The 20,826-nt window shown below is 39.3% G+C and overlaps 1 protein-coding gene and 1 long non-coding RNA gene across 2 annotated transcripts; one reads left to right on the plus strand and one right to left on the minus strand.

Annotated features, from left to right (window-relative positions):
- The first annotated feature begins 592 nt into the window (after positions 1-592).
- Positions 593-1,916, plus strand: LOC110367440. Its single transcript, XR_002427466.2, has 3 exons — positions 593-619; positions 840-877; positions 1,812-1,916. It is a non-coding gene; the product is annotated as an uncharacterized LOC110367440 (long non-coding RNA).
- A 4,159-nt stretch (positions 1,917-6,075) lies between these two features.
- Positions 6,076-20,777, minus strand: LOC105921387. Its single transcript, XM_036129259.1, has 9 exons — positions 20,675-20,777; positions 18,730-19,068; positions 15,411-15,624; positions 14,815-14,879; positions 9,786-9,926; positions 8,916-9,182; positions 8,056-8,301; positions 7,717-7,848; positions 6,076-6,134 (listed from the first exon to the last, which is right to left on the minus strand). The coding sequence occupies exons 1-9, from the start codon at positions 20,724-20,726 to the stop codon at positions 6,076-6,078; spliced, it is 1,515 nt and encodes a 504-aa protein (XP_035985152.1). The 5' UTR covers positions 20,727-20,777.
- Between the last annotated feature and the right edge of the window lie 49 nt (positions 20,778-20,826).

Here is a 20,826-nt window from a genome sequence, read left to right on the forward strand (position 1 = left end):
AAAGTACTCATACTTGTACTCGGTCTGGAACAAACTGTTATTCGGGACACCCCTACATATTTTAATTTAGCAAATCCATCCATCCAAGATCGGCTCACGGGGGCAAAAGGTTCAGGAGGGAATGTCAGACATCCCTCTCCTCAGCCGCACCCTCCAACTCGTCTGACCTGGAAACGTCTTGTTTCCAGGTCAGACGAGACATATAATCTCTGCAGTGAGTTCTGGGTCTTCCCTCGGGTCTCCTCCCAGTGGGACGGGCCTGGAGACACCCAGGGGACGTCCTGATCAGAAGCCCAAACCTCAACTAGGTCCTTTATATCCGTAGAAGCAGCAGCTGTACTTTGAAAAAAATACTATTATATTCAGATATTTTCTCTCAAATATTACAATATTCTAATTCACATTATACCCAATACTTCATAAATGATCAAGCAGTAGTTGCTGTGGTAAAATACTAACATTGTAAACATCACAAATTATTATTTTTTTGGTGCATTTGTGTGTTATTAAGGATATTTGAGCTGTATGAATATGTTCTTCTCTGGCCTTTGGACTGAGCCATAAATTGACTCTATGATTCATTAACTTGAGCCAAAGTAAAAGTCCATGGAGTCCTCAGGTACCGATTATACGCTACTCTTCAGCACTTTGACTGTTTATAAATGTTTTCAAGCAAACTATTCTCTGCATCAATGGTTAATTAGTTTAAAATATAAAAGACTAACATTATAAATTAAAAGAAAACTGCAAGCAGCGGTGAAAATGACGGGAAAGCGTTTATTTTACTGAACCGGCTGCGATCTGTAAGCAGCTGATTTAATTGTGTGCTTGATTTTCAGCCTTTGCTCTGGGAGCTGATGAAGACCAAAGCTAAACCGTGAGTATCTTCCTCCAGCCTCTTAAAAAAAACCTCTGTTCTAATGTGTGAATGCTGCATTTATACTGCGGTGTAGGCTCCATTGTTGTGGTAGAGGTCCGGTAGCAGCACGCCTCGTCAGTGCTGCATGTGGCACACTGGGGTGGTGGTTAGCTTAGAAATGGAGACCAGAGACAACGTTTCAACCCCGGAGTGTTAATCTCAGCATTTGCAAACAATAAATATTTTGTTACATGCTGAAATTCTAATCATGGCTGAAAATATTTATCTTGAAGACCGACTGCTCTAGCAGAAAGTATTGAAGGGATCCACTGAAATAAGTGAGATTTAAAATTACAAATTACTTTTAACATTAGTGAAGACCTTAAACGACTGTCATATACTGTCATTTAAAAAAGGCCATCAGAAACTCCACTTCCTTAGAAAGCTGAGCAAAGCCCATCTGTCCGTCCTCTTGACTGGGCAGCGGCAGAAAGTTCCCCAACCAGACAGCCTGACAGAGCATCTCAGAATCAGAATAATTTCTCTCTGATCTCTCTGATCGCATGTCTTCCTTTACCCCATCTGGAGCTAAATTTACCTGTAACAATAGAGTCTACAGCATAGTGAAAGACTCTACACAACGCTTTCACCATTTGTTGACCCTGTGATATTTATTTCAGACACACAAGAATATAATAAATGACAGTATATGTCCATGTAACATAAATTAAAACAGTCTGAAAAGGGAGTATTGGCAGAAGCAATATGCTTATAATGCACCCTGTTGGCCTCTGGCAGACGGAACAGGTCTCTAAAGACACACTGTCAGACTCAGTGACAGTTTTTACTCCACAGCCATCACTGAACTGATGGCGTCTCTCCTCTGCCCACCTTTCCTAAAATGACATCTCTAGAAATTGACCCTTGACCTGTCACCTTTACATCTTTCCAGGCATCATGGAAACAGGAGAAGCGGTGGGAATTGGTCTTGGAGTGTTCAGTTTTGGCGTACTTGTTGCTGGTTTACTTTGTTGCCTGTATAAATGGAAAAAAGGTAAAACTCTAACTTCTTTTTGAACGCAAAATAGTATTGATATTTGTTAATGAAATTGGTTTACTTTCTGAAATTCCTAAAGCTTTTCTTAAAAGTTGTGGCATCTAACTTTATCCTCAAATCAAGGAGTTCTCTTGATCTTTATTCTGACTAAAGCTTTAATCCGAGCTGAAATGGTTGACATAAATTTAATGATGTGTCTCTCACAGGTAGAGGAAATACAGAAAACAACGTGGAAATGACCAAGGCGTCGAAGGGAAAGCAGCTGATGCACAACAGGAGGAAGTCTGAGAGCGAAGTTCCTCCTAAGCCCTCGCCTGTGATGAACAGGAAATTTGGAAGCATGACTGACATCTCTAGCCGACTTCTAGAAGGAATAACTCAGTAACCTTTGCCTCCCAGAGACATCTGGCTGACTTTGAGGATGTTCTGAATCCGTCAGCACCCGGGAGCCTGCCACAATGCCGATATTTAATTACTTAATCAATATAACAATTCCTCAATCCCTTTGTCCCATCAGTTAATTAACACACATGTTGTAAATTGTACTAAATATAATGATCACATCCTGGTTCTGCCACAAGTTTAAACAGAAACACTGCCTGTAAGCTTGTAAAATTTAGCCCTGGCCCCAGCAGAACTCTATGTTCACAGTATTGAGTGGAAAAGGATCGTTCTTTATAGAGCAATATTGTAAAAAAGACAGATTCCATTACCAATAAAATTATGTTATAAAGATCTGTCTATAAATCTAACTCTGCCAGAATACTGACAAGCTTAGTAGCTAAATCCTCTTGAGGTGGCTTGATATCAGTGCTGTGTGCCCTGGGGTTAGCAAATGGTAGTAATCATACATGTACAGTACATGCCTGCAAGCAGATAGTTGATGAAGAATGTGTTGACTATTGTTATGTGGGGTAGATGTTTCAAACACCTTAATAGGGAGTGAGGTTTCCACTCACACATTCTTAACAGCATTAAAGTCAGAGGTGTAGATGTCTTTAAAAAAACAAAAAACTTTAGAGACATTAGTAACAGCTGCATCCTTCAGTAGTTTGTTCCCTCTACAGTGAAAGCATCACTGCACAATGAGGAGTGACTGTTTCACCTTTCAAGGTGCCAACATGTGTGGCGCATGTTGTGTGCTCTGTTTCATCTTAAATATGCTGACTCAAAAGGTCATGGAGTATTACTCCTTTCAATCATTGTTGCAAGGTGCTCCATGTCAGAGCTTGGCTTGACTGATCTGTTGAGAAACAGATCGATATAAGGGAAACTACAGAGATCGGGTTACCACTGGCATCTATGGCATGATAAGTTCAGTGGGGCACAAAAACTCAACACCTGTTAGCAACAACTCATGTTTCTGTGCTTAATACAACCTGACTTTGATCAATTTTAAATGAAACACACCAGAAATACCATTTTATATAATCTAAAGGTAATTTCATTTTCATCCATAAAATTACAAATAAAGGCTCAATCATAACGTTAATTTATTGAACAAAAAAGATTCACGTCAATACTTCAATGATCCAGCAAGGACATCCAACACTGTATTGTCTTACACTATCCAGCAGAACCTAAACGTAACGTGTGCATTTCCAGCATTTTGATTGGACGATCCGAGCTTGGGGCCGTAGTATTTGTGCCCCACAGCTGTCTACTGAGAGCGTGTTGGTCATGTGCACTGGGATTTCATATGTACATTATTTAAAGAAACAATGGGGAGGATTTAGCCTCTGAGCTTGTCAGTTTTCTGGCAGACTGAGATATATAGACACACATGTTTTTGACAGCATCTTATTGGTAAGGAAATCAGCCTTTTTTTAAAATATTATCCTACAAAATACGATTCTGTCCCATTGATTAATAAAAACAGAGTTCCACAGTGACATCTGGTGGTGCCTGGCCTCAATGGCCCCAAATGCAGAGACTCCACACCTGGTTAAAATAAGATTCTTAATACAGGTCTACTAGCCTTTTATCTGCCTCCACCTCCCAACACAACCCAGGACAGAAACTTGAACAGAAAATACATCAGAATAAGATTTTCTGACGCTTTCTACTGTTTTCTGTTTGTTTTTTGCATTTGTTTAGACTCACCTTTGTCATCCAGTGGCTTATCCTTAGTTTTAAGATCTTCTACATTGCAGATACATAGTGGAGAAAAGTATATAGAATCATGTATCAAACACAAAATACCCCCTCCCCCCCCCTCTTTGCTTACCCTCCAATAGCTTTTACGCATATTTTGATGTAGAAGATTATAGTTCAATTCAAATTCTACGTAAACATGTTTTTCATAAATACTAAGACGGAAGAAGTTCTGGTAAAAAATTAAACAAAGACAAAGTTAGCCTAGAGCTGTAACTATTACAGATTACTCTTTTGTATGTACATTCATTGCTTCACTCATGGAGTACTGACCCGCCCGGTCGACCATCCCTTACTTTTACCCATTTCAGATTGCTCAGAAAAGGCTGGGCCCCTGCTGAAGACCTTAAACAAACTGAGAACTCAGGTTCTGTTATTTAGAGAAACTCTACTTCCTTGGAGCGCTGTGGAAAGCCCATCTGTCCACCAAACCGCTGGAGTCCTCTTGACTGGGCAGCGGCAGAAAGTTCCTCATCATTTTTAGCCAGAGTTGTTAAGAGCCATTGTTGTGGAAGGTCCAAAGAGCAACTTGCGGCTCTGGAGCCACAGGTTGCAGACCCCTGGCCTAGACCATGGTATAATGGTTATTATAGGACACCTATTAAAAAGTTCAGACCACATAGCCTGATTTCTATAAATTATTGGGCTAGCTCACACGCTAGCTGGTAACAGCAAGACAGTTGAAGCTAGTTACCTTTGCAATGCGTCACAACAAGAGATATTAAACAGTTCTCTCAGCCGCTTCTTGTGAAAATTTATGATTTTAACGGTGGGAAAAAAAACATTAAAGTATTAATAATTGATTTAATATTTATTTATTTCGTAAGTGACCGTGATATAAGGGGGATGATGCCCTTCGAGGTGTCCATTATCAGAAATTAATGGATTCATGTGAACGGTCCGACGGTTCATGCAACGGTTCACGGCTCTGCATTGTACATTAATTTAGGAAGACAGTTTAAACCTAATTTGACCCTCCTGTCTCTCTGTAGTGGGTAAAATCCTTCACTTCTCAGCTTTTTAGACAAAATACCATTCAGGCAAACCAACTTGCATCCTTTGGATGGAGCATGTTGGCACGTCTGAAAAGAAGAATTACAGAGAAGGTTCATAAACGGGTTAATGATGTCAGAGGGGGTATGATAGTCAGAAGGTAAGATAAAGGCAGAATTACAGAATTATGCACATTTTTTAAAGTGTTTATTTGTATTTTTTAATATTTACAGCACTGTTGTAAAAGGTAATAGTTTTTCTCCTCAGCTTACAATGACAGAAAATATTTTACTATGAGATCTACTAGACCAGCACATTTCTTATTATACATTCACATTTTTGTACACTTGTGAACACCTATAACACCTATTATGTGTACACTCTTTCACTCTCTGTCATTCCCAACCTCATCCATGTGTTAGGGGTAGAAAGTGTAGGTGTGTCCTATATTCAGTATGATAGGTTTTCAACTTAACGCTCCTATTTGCACGTACGAGTTTAGCACAGTATCCTGTCTTCTGAGAAGCAAACCACACATTGTTTCCAGTTAACTAACCACAGCTGACCTTCAGAGGAATAAATGGCTCAATCACCACATCATTAATAATGATACTATTTTTTTTTATAGAATTGAATAAAGCAACTAGAAAAAAAACACACAAGCTGAGGTTACAGGAAAAGCCCATAGTGGAAGAAACCCCCTTCTGCGCAACCCGTCGGACAAAAAGCTGACGACAGCAGCTTTGATACCAAAAGCACACTTTTTTTTAAAAGACACACATGAGCAACTTTTTCCTGTCCTCTTCACAATCAATGGTAATGTATCTGAAATATGCTTCACTGTAAAGAAAAACTCTTGGATGAAATACGATCTTGATAGAAAAGCGATTCAAATAAATAAATACATCTACTTGAGCGCCACAGTAGTCCAGAATCTTTCTGGACTCCAGAAGAGTTCATGAGGTCGGGGTTTAGACGACCTTCTCTGAGGTCGACAGCTGCTGCATTTGACTCACTCAACCCGCATGATAACATCATGATTCTCTCTCTTTTCCGCAACTATCCGAGCATCTGTGAAGAAAAACATAGAGATGGTGACTGAGGAAACCGCCACATATTTATGTTTAAAAAATAGTCTGCAAATTTAGTCTGCCTCGGACTTTCAGAAATCAACCACATGAACTAGCCACTTCCTTACAGAAAGGTGCCACTATTGCTAAACCAGCCAGTGACTAACAGCTATTGGTTAGAATAAAGCACTGCGGCCATAACTGAGTATTTGACCTTCTCTCTTGGTGCCAACAGTGGGTGTTAACTGGCTTTGATTTACTCCAATTTATTCCCTTGGCTTTTTAGCTGGCACTTCATGTATTTATATATCTCTTTCCTAAAATAAACTAAACATATGTAACAAGCATGATCCAGGTCTATAAATTAAAAATCATTAAAAAAAAAAACACAGAAAAAATATGTAATACAACTCTTTGGTGCCTGATTTTCACTTTGTTTATTTCTATTTATGTTTATGATATTTCTAGGAGATATCAAACACAAAAAACTGAGAAAATCAGATCCAAAAGGTTCAAATTAAGATGTTTCTGTAGTCACTATGTCATTTGAAGTGATAACGTTTTTCTAATTAATGGCCACCCTGTATGGTAGGGCTGGGCGATAGGACGATACATATCGTACGGACGATAGAAAAGTGTCTACAGTGCTAATTCTATTCTATCGTTTCTATCGTTTCTACCACCATTTTATCTCGTATTCAAGCAAATATTCCCCAATGTAGACTACGACAAACTTATTAGTGTAGTCATGTAGCCTACACACAGTTTATAAGTGATAAACAAGATTTATTTATTTTTAATTCACAAAGAAGCGCCGTCTTGTGGTTTTGCAACATGACGCTGCTTTACCGCTTTTGACTCACACGCGGGTTTGCGACATGCTTTACGTTACTTAACTCATGAGAGCTGAGAGATGGAGACGCAGGAGGCTGAAGTCTTAAACCCGTGGTCGCAACAAACAGAGACAGCTACGCCGGCAACCCAAGATGAAGCACTTTTACCAAAAAAGTTTCGATAATCTATATTGCCGTTATGGTATGCAAACTTTGCACTACAAGGTTAAATATTTCAGAAACTTGTAACTAACGTTCGTTCAAAAATGTGTGCTTTTCTACTCCGAAACTTAAACTAAAAACCTGTAGGATTTTGAAAAAAAAATGTGAAGGGTACTGTAGCGCTACCTCTGCCTCATTTTATGTATTTATGTTACTGCACTACAATTTATTTTTGTAATTTGTGACAGTACTATAAATGTCACTTCAAAATAAAGTTGGAAAAAAGTAAACAATTATGTTTTGTCATATTTTTCAGAGATTTGCTGAAAACTTACTTAATTGGGGCATATTGCAATATATATCGTTATTGTGATATAAAATAGTCCATATCATGATATATGATTTTTTCCATATCGCCCAGCTCTACTGTATGGAAAAGTACTTTCTGATTATCCTATATGCTGATGACATCAGATTGTTCTTCTATTCTATTTTTTGACTTTTAAAATGTGTCAAAGTTTCTTAATTGAAACAGTGGAAATAGGAACACCAGATGTCCTGCACAGACACTCAGGAGGGTAGCTTTACCTCTTTTCCTGTCTCTGTAAATTAGTCCAAGTAAGATGGTGGACAACAGGTAAGGTATTCCCACTATCAGGTGGCACACAAGTCTGGAAGCAGTGAAGGAAACCGAGGCTGAAGATGACGCTGGCAGAGGTGCTGTAGATATAAATAATTAAACCTTAAAATTTTTTAATTTCATTACATTGTCCTGACTTCAAACAGGATGCAGACATATGTTGAAACCAGGTCTGAAATGAATATGGTGCTCTAATGCTAATGTGGGACTACCTGCTATTTATTAAACATGATATGAGTATGAAGGTTTCCCCTCACTAAGCTGAATCTGTTGATCATTTCCATCACCTAATACTGTCAGCCAGCTTCCTTCTGATTCTCCAAGCCCTGAGGCGCTGCAGGTGTAGAGTCCCTCGTCGGATCGGGAAGCCCTGAGAATGGTCATCTCTCCTGAGCAGTTGCTCCTGATGATGCGGCCATCTTTAAAGAAGTTGTATTTGTGCTGGGAACGGTTTGTCTGAGCTTTACAGTGAAGAACCACAGCAGCTCCTTCTGACACCGGCATGGCAGGACTCTCCAGAATCACTGCGCGATCTTTGGAAAAATACATGCTGTTTTAATATTTTCAGCCATCATTCTTAGGATGTGCTGTACATTTACACTAGGCTGAGCTGGTTTTCTTTCTTTCTGAAATGGAAAAAAGGTGAAAGAGGAGAGGAAAGGGAGAGAGCAATATAACATCCTTAGAGTCTGCTTCTACACCTGCAAAGAGAGATATAAAAAGAACAGCAAAACCAACTAATAAAGTATTACAGGTACAAACAACTAATGCCTTGATACCGTCACTGAAGAATATACAGTATCAATTAATGCGACATGTGTAAAGTGACAGCTAAAGAAAATTATAGTGGTTCTCTGTATGGCAGTGAGTCTGTAAGAACCTGAATCCAAGCAACCAGAATTTTAACTCCAGGGAGATGCTATAAAAACAGAAGAAAACCATCATTTCATTTTATTCAGTAATTAATTACACCACTTAATATCTAAATAAGGAGTTCAAAGCAATACAATAATAAGGAGAACTTGATAATGGCACAGGAAACAAAATCATATAATACAACCGAAGCATTTTTCCGGAAGGTAGTTATATGGAGTGGAGTTTGACACGTTTCATGCCTCCTGATTTAAACAATATGTATGGACCGTACCAGTTATGGTGATGTTGACCTCATTGCTTCTCTCCCCTCCTTCAGACTCGCACCAGTACACCCCCGAGTCCTTTGGGTAGGTGTTTCCGATGATGCAGGTGGAGCCAGAGGAAGTGGCACCCCAGCCTGGTGAGCAGGAAGTGACACCGCGGCTTAAAGTTCTCCTCCTCACCTTCCAGCCGGTGGCGTTAAGGCGATCCTCACAAGTCAGGGAGACGGATTCGTAGCGGAAGAACTGGGAGCGGTCAGGGCTGACCTGAAGACAGGCTGAGAGGAGGACAGATCAAAGGGAGCAAGGAGGCAAGGAACTTTAGGGGAAACTGGGTGAAGAAACAGGTTGTTAATATCTGACAAAATTATAATTACAAACAATTTTGCAAAAATGACATGAAATACCGCTGGAGATAAAGAGGAAATGATGAAAAGAAGAGTTACCTTAAAAACAGAAAAGAACATTGAAGGTAGGAACAAAAGAAATTAACCGAGCAGCAGATGATAAAGGACACTTGAAGTAGTTGAAACAATAAAAATAAGAGAGGAAGTGACACAGAAAGTGTGAAAGTGCCCTAGAAAAGTAACCACGAAGGGGAAAAAATTTTGAAATAAAAGTGTGTGGGAGGAAAATACTTACACAAAAGTTTGATCAGTAAAAAGTAATCATTTCATGACATAATGAGCGATTAAACTCAGATTACACCCAGATTACGCTCAGATTAAAGAAGAGGAAAAAATACGAGAAAGCAGGATCGTCAAATACAAAATATACCACCAATCAAGCACATTTAATAATCCAGTGATTTGTAAAAATGTAAACAAGCCAAACATAAAGTTTGATTAATTTTGAAAAGACATAGCAGTGATTGAACTCACTCAGCATCAGGCAGATCGGTGTTACCAGCATCCTGTTTGTCCATCGACTGACTGAAAAACACTCTGATCTTTTGCTTCCTTTGTGAAAAAACAGATCTTGTAGGTGCTGCAGGGGATTAGCGTCAGACTCACATGTTGCTTCTAAAGAGAAAACAAGGCTTAACAAAACAAAGTGTGAGGAAACAGTTTTTTTTGCAGAAACCTTGCTGGTGTTTCATGTTTTTACCCATATATGGGAGCAGCACAGACATCTTTTAAAACCGTTTAGCTGTAAAAACACCTTGCTGGCTTAAATGACTTTAATGGATTTAAAAATTTTAAACATTGATTAAAAGCAAAATTTTTCCCACCTGAAAGATCTGAATTTTACAACAGTAGCTAAGGCAACATTTATTAGGGGACACATCGGTTGAAAAGAGAGCCAGAGGGAATGTCTATAGCACGCATAATGGGTCAGTGGAAATTACCTTTAAAAGTTTCATGTATGTCAAGTATTGGTTTTATGTGGACCTCATGTGAGAAAGGTAACCAAAACCATCTGAGACTTAGCTTTAAATTTTACTTCTTACTTAATGAATACTGTATGTGACAAAACCTGTTATTAGCAGACCAAAACTTGGACGTTATCTGGGATTGTCTGTGGGACACATAATTGCAGTCAACTTTGAAGTTTGAAGTATTGCCTATCTATCGGTTGTTCCACATGCCAGCAATTATGACGCACTCACGTAACGCCAGTGTGCATGATCTTTCCTTGCTTCCTCCTTCTACACATGTTAATTTCCAGTGCTTATGTATCCAGTTAGCTTAGCGGCTAGCTTAGCAGTTAGCATCATGGTTAGCCGTTCATCGTAGGTCCGCTGCTCTCACTGTACACTTTGAAAAGTCGCAAGAAGCAAACTGTCTGCCAAGTTTGGCAGACAGTTTGCCAAACTTGGCAGACAAGTATGAGAAGAAGAGGAAGGCTTCAGTAGAAAGAAATAAGACCAGAGTGGATTTGGGAGATTTTTTTTACACAATCCCCTTAGGAGCAGAACACCAGGTCAGACGGTCTCGCACTTAGGCATTTGTTGTCTACGTTTCCGGAAGAATTGTCCACTATACCTTTAATGTGAACATCAGGCACTAAACGTTGACTGACTTGGCATTTTTTTTTCTATGGGAATTAAATTCATCAAGAAACAAAATAGCACATAAGGGTCCAAGACAAAGAGCTATCTTCCAAATCGCAACACTTTAACCTACTTTAGTTAGCAATAGTGGGACATAACTAAGACAGAAATAAGAAACTGTGTCTGTAGTGACAAGAAACCAGTAAGAACATGTCTCCCAAACAAAGAGCACAATTAAAATATCTTGTTTTGTGTAGCAGAACAATAGTACAGAGGACAAACTTTAAACAAGTGTTATTTTAAAGGGTCGTCACAACTTTTTTAATGTTTAAAAAATAAAGAAAATAAAGTTAGAAACAAGCTGATGCTGTATGGTGTATCCTTCTCATCTACAGATTTATTTTTCTTTCTAGGTTGAGTTATGCTATTTCTGGATGGCAATTCAGTCTCATTATCTTAGCAATACTATTCAACATCAACCACACAGATCATTCATTTGGACTTTAAGGTTCTATTTAGGATGCTGTCTCTACCCACCTAAGACTCCCTGTGATGTGGGCAGCAGACTCAGTAATGTACAGGCATATATTTTGGCCACTCCAGACATCATAAAACATTAAACTTCTTCAGGAGAAAAAGATGGATTTCAAAATATGCAGGACCAATAATAAGTGAAGTTTTGGTCAGATAATGTGCTTTTTTCTGTTGACATTTCTTACACCTATTTATAGGGTCTCTTCCTGTCAAGATTAATTACGTGGCATCGGATTGTAACTGTGTCAACACAGCAATCAAACAATGAAGATTATTCTCCTCATAATATAAACTTGCCAATTCCTTGAAATCCTAAAGTTACATTTAAACGATTTAAAATATCTTATCTATGCTGAAAGGTTCAAAATAAATGTAAAATTATTGTCATGCTTTGGTCCACAATGTTAAAATTCAAGAATTTATGGGAGGCCTAGAAATGGTCTAGTTTGCTATGATCTTGTTGTGTCTCTGCTTCGTCCTCTCAAACTCTCAGTTGGTCGTACAGAAGCTGTTCACACCGAACTTGATTCTGCTGGAGGTTTCTTCCTCTTAAAGGGGAATTTTCCTCTCCACTGTCGCTACATGCATGCTTGGTACGAGGGTTTGCTTGAAAGTAAATGACACAATGCTGTCCACTGTGGCTCCACGCTCATCCAGGAGGAGGGAATGCTGTCTAAGGGTTTAGTTTGATAGAAAATGTTTTGACCAATCCGTCTGTATGATTTGATTGCATCAACTTTGTAACGTGCCTTCAGATGACGTGTTCTGAATTGGTGCTAAATAAATACATTTAAATTTAATTTAATTGCGTCTTGGGCTGGCTTTGGGAGTGATATACTTCAAAAGAAATCTACAATTTTTTTCAGAAAACATCACAGTTCAGAGAGTTTTATTGAGGTATATTTAACACAGACATTTTGTAAGCACAAAGAAACACCGGCTACATAATATAATAACAATATAACCTTTTCTCAGAGTTAATCTGTAGCAAAAACACATTAGTAGTAGAACAGAGAAATATCTCATCGATATCTTAAAACATGCAGTTTAAAAAAGTCCTACTGTGGTGAAAACCCGTTTCCTTTTCTCTACCATGTTAAATGACTTTTTGTGTACATAAGGAGGTATATAGAGTTTAAATGGAAAAATATGGAGAAAAAAAGTTGTAAACACATTATAACAGCGAGCAGAGCTGCATAAGAAAACAGATTTACAGGGACTAACCTGTGATGTAAAAAATTTCCAACACTATAATAGATATTTCACTTCATATACAAAGAGTTTGTCACACGTTAGTATTATAACACAGAATGGAATTCAAATAGAGCATTCAAGGTCTTTAAGAGACAGTAGCTAAAATCAAGTGTCGGTGCAAGTATTGTGCAAGAAAATAGATTCTTATTGTTATTATAGTTCAGAGACATCAATTTGTAGCCGATAGACCCATCAAACGATACTTTCTAAATCAAAATAGAATATACAAATACGGATTCATGTTGATTGTATTCAGAAATTTGGTTTTCCAATTGAACGACTTCACAAATCTCTGAGCAAATCTCTGAACTAGCGGTACAAACCGGGTTGTACAATATCTATGTGCAAAAACGCCAATTTGGTGTTTGAATGCATGAAAGCATCTTTTTAGATTGTGGTGCACAAATCCTTCCCTCTAAGTTGTTTACTGCTGTGGTAAATTAGCCAGAAGTGAGTAACGGTTGCTAAAATGGGAATGAGGTGGAGGCCATGAGGAATATCTGCGGTGAACGATGCTAACGCTGTGATCAGGATCAATCAAAGGATCACTGGCAGAATGGGCATTTCTTTTCTGGTTTCCACCAGCTGCAAGCCCTGAGCCACCCGGAGTCGTCCGCTCTGAAGTGCTGCTGTGTCCTTGTGTCCCTTTAGATGCTCGGTAAAATGATGAATTTTTGATTTGCCGTTGCTGAACACCTTTTGAATGTTTTGCCGATTTTTTCATCAGGTTGCGATCACCTACATTTTTACTAGTCACTGAGTTGGGGTGCGGAGATTGTTTGGGGCTACGTGGAAAATCATTGGATGATTCAGAGAAACTTTGGACAGTTGTTGGCTTGCAATGGTGGTAGACATCACCCAAAGATCGCATTTCCTCCTGTAGTTTACAGATGGTCTCATTTAGCTGGCAAATGATCCCATCTTTTCTACTGCTCTCCGACCTAAGATCAGTCACCTCGTTTTTTAGATTCTCAATCAACCTTTTTTCTGCGTTTGATTTAGAATCTTGAGTCAGAAGCTTCCAGCTTTCAAAGCAGACGGTTGTTGAATCCATTGATTTCTTTCGGTCTGGCTTTTCCTCTGCTGCGGAGACACAAACAACAGTCACCGCTCATGAAACCTTTCAAAAGGACAATAATCTAATTTTTGGTAGTTTTTGCCTCATTACGCTGTCTGAGTAAATCTTTTGTTGTAAAGGTATTGAGGTAGTTTATTTTCTTACAATTGTATCAGTCACTTAGACACTTGAAAGTCTGTTTAAAGATTCAGAATACAGATTCAAATTATATTTTAATGCATGCAAACGGTTATGACATTTGTATCTGTTTTTTTTTTTTGGTTATTTTTCAGGAAAGAATCCATCCCGTAATCAAAGTCCACATGTTTTTAAAAGGGGTTGAGGTCAGGACTTTTCGGCAGGCCATTCCAGTAGCTTAATTCTAGCCACTTTATCCATTGTAAAACCTCTTTGGATATATGTAGAGCCGATTTTCAACCATGTAGCATTCTGTCATGTTAACTCTTTAAGTCAGTCTTCCTGCTATTCTGGCCAGAAGGCAAATCTTTCTCATCTAAGAGTAAAACATTTTCCTAGATGGTTTCGTCTTCTCTGTGTGGGCAGGTTAAAAAAAAAAATCAATCTGAGCACAGGGGAAAACTTTCAGTCCTTTGTACTGTCCATCCTCAATAAGTGTAAAGAGTTACCCATGTGAAGATGACCTGAAAGTCATAGTTTATTTGCTCTCGCCCTGTAATTATTTATCATAAAAACTCTGACTTACCATTTTGGTGACATTTCGTCCAGATAAGAAAAATTACAAGCCAGACAAGAGAAGTTCCTCCAACAGCGCTTAAAATGGTATTAATGTTGGACCCCTCATAGAAGGCTAAAAGGAAAAGAAGCCTTGAATTAATAAACATTTGCAAGATCCATTGTGATAGATCCAAGTGTAAACCATCCAAGTGTTTTTCAAATGTCATTGTGGTCGGCCCAAGGCACCTGTGCAGTAATCAGCATCTTGATACGTTACACATGACTTCAGAGACTTCAGTGGCTGCTGCCCCCCATACACTTTGAATTTACACAAAAACAGAAATAAAAGCATAAGCTGTAAATTCAGAACCTTTACCTGGAAGGAGAATCTCTACAGTCCTGTTCATGTCCGTTTGTGGCTGCTTGACTCTGCAGATGACCCTGTGATCACAGATTTATGTGTGAGTCTTCAAGTACAGCTTTATTAGGCAACGGAGTACATGTTTGAGTTTGATATCTTGGATGTGATCTAATCCCACGTCATTGGATTGTCATGGGATTAGATCACATCCTTGAACATGCCTTTGACATATCCCGTGTGAGGAGAGGGTTTCCAGCCTCAGACCCCAAGGCGGGTGCTGGGATGGTGGTAGGGCCTGAAGGGAACCCTGCAGACCTTGTCAGCATCAGAAGGCTGGCAGCAGGGCAGAGGGCATTTTGTAGTGTTTAAAGACAGCCTAAGTTCTTATGGTATGCTTGACATGTTCTGCAGTGTTTGTGTGTTGAAGTGTGAAGAAGTGCACAGCTCGCAGGTTGAAAATATGTTTCATGAGCCCATGGGAACTCAGATTGCCAGTCTGGTTCGTACTTGTTCTCGTTAATTAATAGTTTGTTGGATCTGCAGGATTAAATAAATTCTTAAACCAACAGTTTTCAGAGACAAAACCGAAAAGGTTGAAGCTCTTCTGTTACCTTCTTGTAGAATCCTGCATAGAGAAGGTCTGCCTTGTGGCGTAACATCCTCTGGCGTCTTGTTGCTGGCTCGGCTCTTTATCGGTGACGTCATTTCCTTCATCATCTTGAATGATGATTATTGGCGGTGGCAGCCGGCAGCTTGCATCACATGTCACAGCCACCACCTCCTTTTCTTCAAAAACCACAGCGAGCTTCAAGTCGGATACTGCAGCTGTGGGAACAATTTTAAACAGGTTGTAAAATATAAGTTGTGATAAACATTATGACATAGATTAAGTTATGTCATCCCCCATTTTTATAACTAAAACAAGTCTATCCAGTCAAGCCCATGGACCCCAGTGGATCCCTGAAGGTATGTTGTGGTACCAGGCACAGAGATGTTAGCAGAAGATCCTGTATCTCCAGCAAATTGCAAAGGAGGTTCTCTCTGGATCAGACTTGATTGCCCACCACATCCCAAAGATTCTTGATTGGAGTAAGAGCTAGGAAATTTTCTTAGACAAAGTAAATAGGGTTGACATCATTGTCATTGATGACAATGATGTCCAGATATTAGACAAGGAGGACTTCTTTGAAAAAAAGGAAAGGAAACACTGAAAAGAGGGGGAGGATTGTGGTTACAACTTCCCAGTGTTTACAGATAGGGCCTCCATGTTGTTGAACAATTACGCACTGATTTAAGTTATTTAATGTTTAATAAATAACTCTCAGTCTGTTAGGTATTGTCCGGTGAATATCAACACAAACAGCTGATATTAGGACAATAGTTGGATTCACACCACTATAGATTGCTGTTTATCTGAATTCCAATATATCCCAGATTACTGGATCAATGTGTGCTTCTGTGCTTTTTTGTCTCTCTTGTTGTGTCTCTGCTCTGTCTTCTCTAACCCCCAGTCGGTCGAGGCAGATGACCGTTCATACTGAGCCGGTTCTGCTGGAGGTTTTCCTCCCTGTTAAAGGGGAGTTTTTCTTTCCACTGTTGCTTCATGCTTGCCCAGTATGAGGGATTGCTGCAAAGCCATCAACAATGCAGATGACTGTCCACTGTGGCTCTACGCTCTTTCAGGAGGAGTAAATGCTGCTTGGAGAGACTTGATGCAACCAACTGAAAATTTTCTTTTGACCAATCTATACAATCTGTATAACCTGATTGAATTTGACTTTGTAAAGTGCTTTGAGATGACATGTTTCATGAACTGGCGCTGTATAAATAAAATGTAATGTAATTAATACTATATTTCAATAACCAAATCTGCCCTACTAGGCTAGTGAAACTTAATTAAAAAACAAAATGAAGATAAAAAGAAGCTAAGGAACTATGTACACACAAAGAAAGAAAAAGACAAAATAAAATTATTAATCACCATCATCAGAATGATTCAGTGAATCCTGGTTCACTGCAGATCTAAGTTAGAGAACCAAAGTTCATCTTAAAGAATGTGGAATGAGCAACATTTGGTATGTTCAACCCATTCACAATGTAAATCTGAGTTATATAAAACATTATTTGGGGAAATAACATTGTAAAGAATGATCAGCTCAGTAAAAATCAATAACCTTTAGGAAACTTGATTTCTATTAATGTAATTATTTTTCCAGGATACAATTAGCACTCAAATTGGTAACTTAGAAAGCTAGAGGGTGCTGTAAGCGAACGGTCGATCGGAAATGACGTATCAGGGAAATTCCTGAGGCCATTGTTTACACTTGCATGAGTTCACCTTAAAATTACAGGAAACACAATTAAATCAACATTAATCTTTCCTATCGCTCGTAGCATTATCGAACGACGGTTTTCATTATCGAAGCTAAATGAAAATCAGCATTATGTTTAAAACGAACCGTACTCATGTTTACTCGGTGGTAAAACTATTGTTACCTGGGAGGCTAGTAAAACTGCTAACGGACATTTGGCACTAATTTAAAAATACTTTTACTCCCTATTTGGTCATACTGAGCGGAACGGAAAACACAAATGTTAATATACCATCGATGTATAAAACTGTTTTGTTTTTAATGTTTGTTATAACCCTAAAAACACACTCAAACACATCAGCAAAGCTTTGTTTCGAATACAGTAGCGGGAGCTAGCCTGTTAGCTCCAGGCCTTTTCGTCTTGGTCAACGCTTAAAATGAAACAGTGAAAACCATTGGAAGTAAACTTTCCCTGCCAAACCTCAGCCTTTGTGTCTGCTTGGTTGACTTCGGGCAGACAGTTGGAAGCAGTTGAAGCAGGGTGAAGCTGGTTATTTGGCCCAGGGGGATTAAGTGCTACCTCAGGAGAAACTTCTCCTGAACCCTGGCCAGGGATGCCAGAGTTCAAGAGAACTCTGATAAGGATTTTCCAATGGACTGCGCTTGGGCTGTGGACAGGCTGGCCAGAGGGCTTTATACAGTGGTCCCCTGTTGTGAGAACAGTCATCTTGGAGGAGTGACTGCAACAGTCCCTTGTAATTATGGTGGCCTAAGAGTCTGATCTTACATTATTTTTCTGTTGGCTGATTTCTAGTTCTTAAAAGCACCAGCGCTCCAACTACAGGTTGCTCAAGTGCGAGCCATCAGAATTGGCAAAGATTCCTGGAAAGGTGTTGAAAGTTTTCAGACAAAACTGAGAATTTGAACGGCATCTTCAGAGAAAATCATTTCTAGGAAAGGGGGCCTTGCTCAAAACGTCATACTGCCTGTACCAGCTATTCCACTTTGCGTCCTGTTGCCATGGTGTCCCCTCAACACACACTCAGCCTACAGTTCATAATGCAAATGAAAATGCTGTTCGTCAGGTCAGTCCACTTTTTTATACTTATCCATTTTCACAGCCCTGTTCAAGTGAATTGGAGTGACGTGAACATAGTAAATAAAAATTGTTAACCCTTCAATGTCCAGCACATTTTAGCTTTCCAGGCCCCTCTGCTTGGCTGCTGCTAAGCCACACACACCTTAACAGGTTACTTAACCAAATTGTTTGTGTGATACAAGTCCAAGGTGGATTAAAACTATTTCATACAAAAGCACTAAAGCTGCAACCAAAATATCATGTTCATTATATTTCAGTTGAAAAAATACAATAAAATCAGAACTGGATACAAAACAATACCAAAATCCACTGTGTGACAAATAGACACTATGAAGTTGTTTGCTTCACCTGCCAGTGGTCATAATGTTGCTTGTGATGAACTATAAAGTAGCTTAAACGTCCAGAAATTCTGGATCCCATCAAGAGTATGAGACTGGAAACATGGAATAAACAGTAGTTTTGTATTTTAAACTTTGTCCAGTTCAAAACACTATTGTAAACAAAATAAACTTTACGTACCAACAACCAGCTCAACTCTTGTTGTTTGCCTGGTTTTGTCGCTTTGGATGATCAAACATTGATAGGTCCCGGCATCAGACGGCCTCAGGTTGGAGATCCTCAGTGACACATTCCCGTTTTTCACCTCTCTCATGAAGAGACTCGCCCGGAACTCAAAATCCACATTCTTCATCCCAAAGGTCTCGCAGCCATCGCGGTACAAGAAGACGATACTGTCGTTGAGGCCTTCTTTGGACCACTCCACCGTTGGAACGTGATCACTCGCAGGGTTTTTCCAACTGCAGGGGAGGATGGCGTGTCCACCGGCAAAGGCCTCAATCTTCTCAGGCTGAGCATGTGCTAAAAACGACATTGGAAATGAGAAAAGTGGGAACAACTGCCATTTATTCACGTTACATCGATGAAGACATGAAAAGAAGTAAAATAAGAAAGCAAGCAAATCACATTTTCCGACATGCTTTGAGAAATGAACTGGTGACCGGCCAGTTGGATAAGATCACAGTTATTTCCCATCAGTCAACACATCATGTCTGCTGCTAACGTTTGGGCTTTCAACACTGGGGAAGTTGTTACTATGGGGGGACAAAATGTCTAAAAAAGTTATCTTTGCACTGTGGGTTGAGCAGGCGAAAGGTTTTCCTGCGCGAACCGCCTCTGTGGGAAATCTTTGTAGATTCTTTAGCACTCTTCGGCTAAGAGTGTGGTACTGTACTTTCCTTACCTGAGCTTCACACTAGTGATCAGTCGATGAGGCGTCATGAAGCGTTTCGACACATTGCCAAACTGTGCCGATACTGTCACTGAATACTGACACCTGCTGGACATTAAAAATCACTACAGGCAACCTAGTTGACAGAGTTAACCGACACTGATCTGATGACCCAGTATACACGATATTTACAATTTAAGTCATTGTGTGTTGCTTTGTATTATTTTATATTTCCATTTGAATTTAAAATATATGAATTTATTTAGATACAGTCAATAAATAATGTAAACCTGTATCATAACCTCTAAGTAAACATGTTGTGAATGAGGATTCTTGTGGATTGGCTTTTTTATTTATTTTTTTACAAATTTTTTGCTGCCTTTCAATGCCCCCCCCCCCCCCCCCCCCACACACACACACACACACCACACACACACATACTCCCCCTTCTGTGTTGAACAGTGAAGTGTGAGAAAGCAGCTTTAATTCCCCATCACATAACTTTCATATCGTGCATGCATTGACTTTTTGAACAATTCCCTTTTGCGGTTTTCAGCAAAAGAAATCAGACATGCTGAGTATGACAAAATGGGGAAGAACTGCTGAGAGTAGCAGCTTTCTACTCAGTGTAGATCAGCCATTTTTTCTGAAACGACGCTCAGCACCTGGCGCTCACAGAGCAGGGCCGTGGAACACCATCACACCAGAGTTGCAAAATGGTTAAAAAAAACTTGGTTTATTATTATGTTGTTTACAGTTCAGCTTGGATTTTATATACTGCGAAGCATAGCTTTGCTGTGTGCGCTGAATCCAGATGCTGTGCGCGAATGCACACGCGCGCAGTTTAGAAGGAACAGAAACAGTTTGGCGCGTCAGGCAGTTCGAAACAGTTCCTGTATCGGTCACGTGACTCTCCTCGACAGATCGAATGATAACAGTGTGACTGGAATTGGCGTACAGCAATAAAGACATAATGCTCTACTTGAAGAATGAATCCATCATGGTTTAACTCTCTTTGGTTACATAAATCAAAACGAGTTTAAATCTCTGGCTGTCGTTATTTATTTATCATCTAACCTACAGATTGTTTTCAGGTACATTTCCTTACATAATCACACTTTTACAGTGTGTACAAATGCACCCCATCTTGTACATTCATTTTCTTCACGTCACTTTTTTGCATAGAGAAAATCTTCCTTCAGCTATGTCAGATATTTCTTCCTTTTTTGTACATACCTTTAGAGAGGAGAACTCCAAAAAAAGAAATAAAACAAAGACAAAAATACATCCCCAGGCAATTCGAACCCAATTTCTTCCGTTATTGTAAGAAAGCAAATAGCTTTTGATTTTAAACGATTGCCCACAATTGTGAGCAGCTCTTTAAGTCC

Source organism: Fundulus heteroclitus, unplaced genomic scaffold, assembly GCF_011125445.2.
Source record: "Fundulus heteroclitus isolate FHET01 unplaced genomic scaffold, MU-UCD_Fhet_4.1 scaffold_149, whole genome shotgun sequence".
Lineage (NCBI taxonomy): Eukaryota > Metazoa > Chordata > Actinopteri > Cyprinodontiformes > Fundulidae > Fundulus > Fundulus heteroclitus.

Bases quoted from the DNA above. Each gene is read 5' to 3' on its own strand.
- LOC105921387 (XM_036129259.1), bottom strand. From the start codon at position 20,726: ATGTATTTTTGTCTTTGTTTTATTTCTTTTTTTGGAGTTCTCCTCTCT. The intron at 19,069-20,674 runs GTATGTACAAAA...TGTCGTTTTTAG, and splicing joins TGGAGTTCTCCTCTCTAAAG to CACATGCTCAGCCTGAGAAG. The intron at 8,302-8,915 runs GTACGGTCCATA...ATTTTTCCAAAG, and splicing joins GGTCAACATCACCATAACTG to ATCGCGCAGTGATTCTGGAG.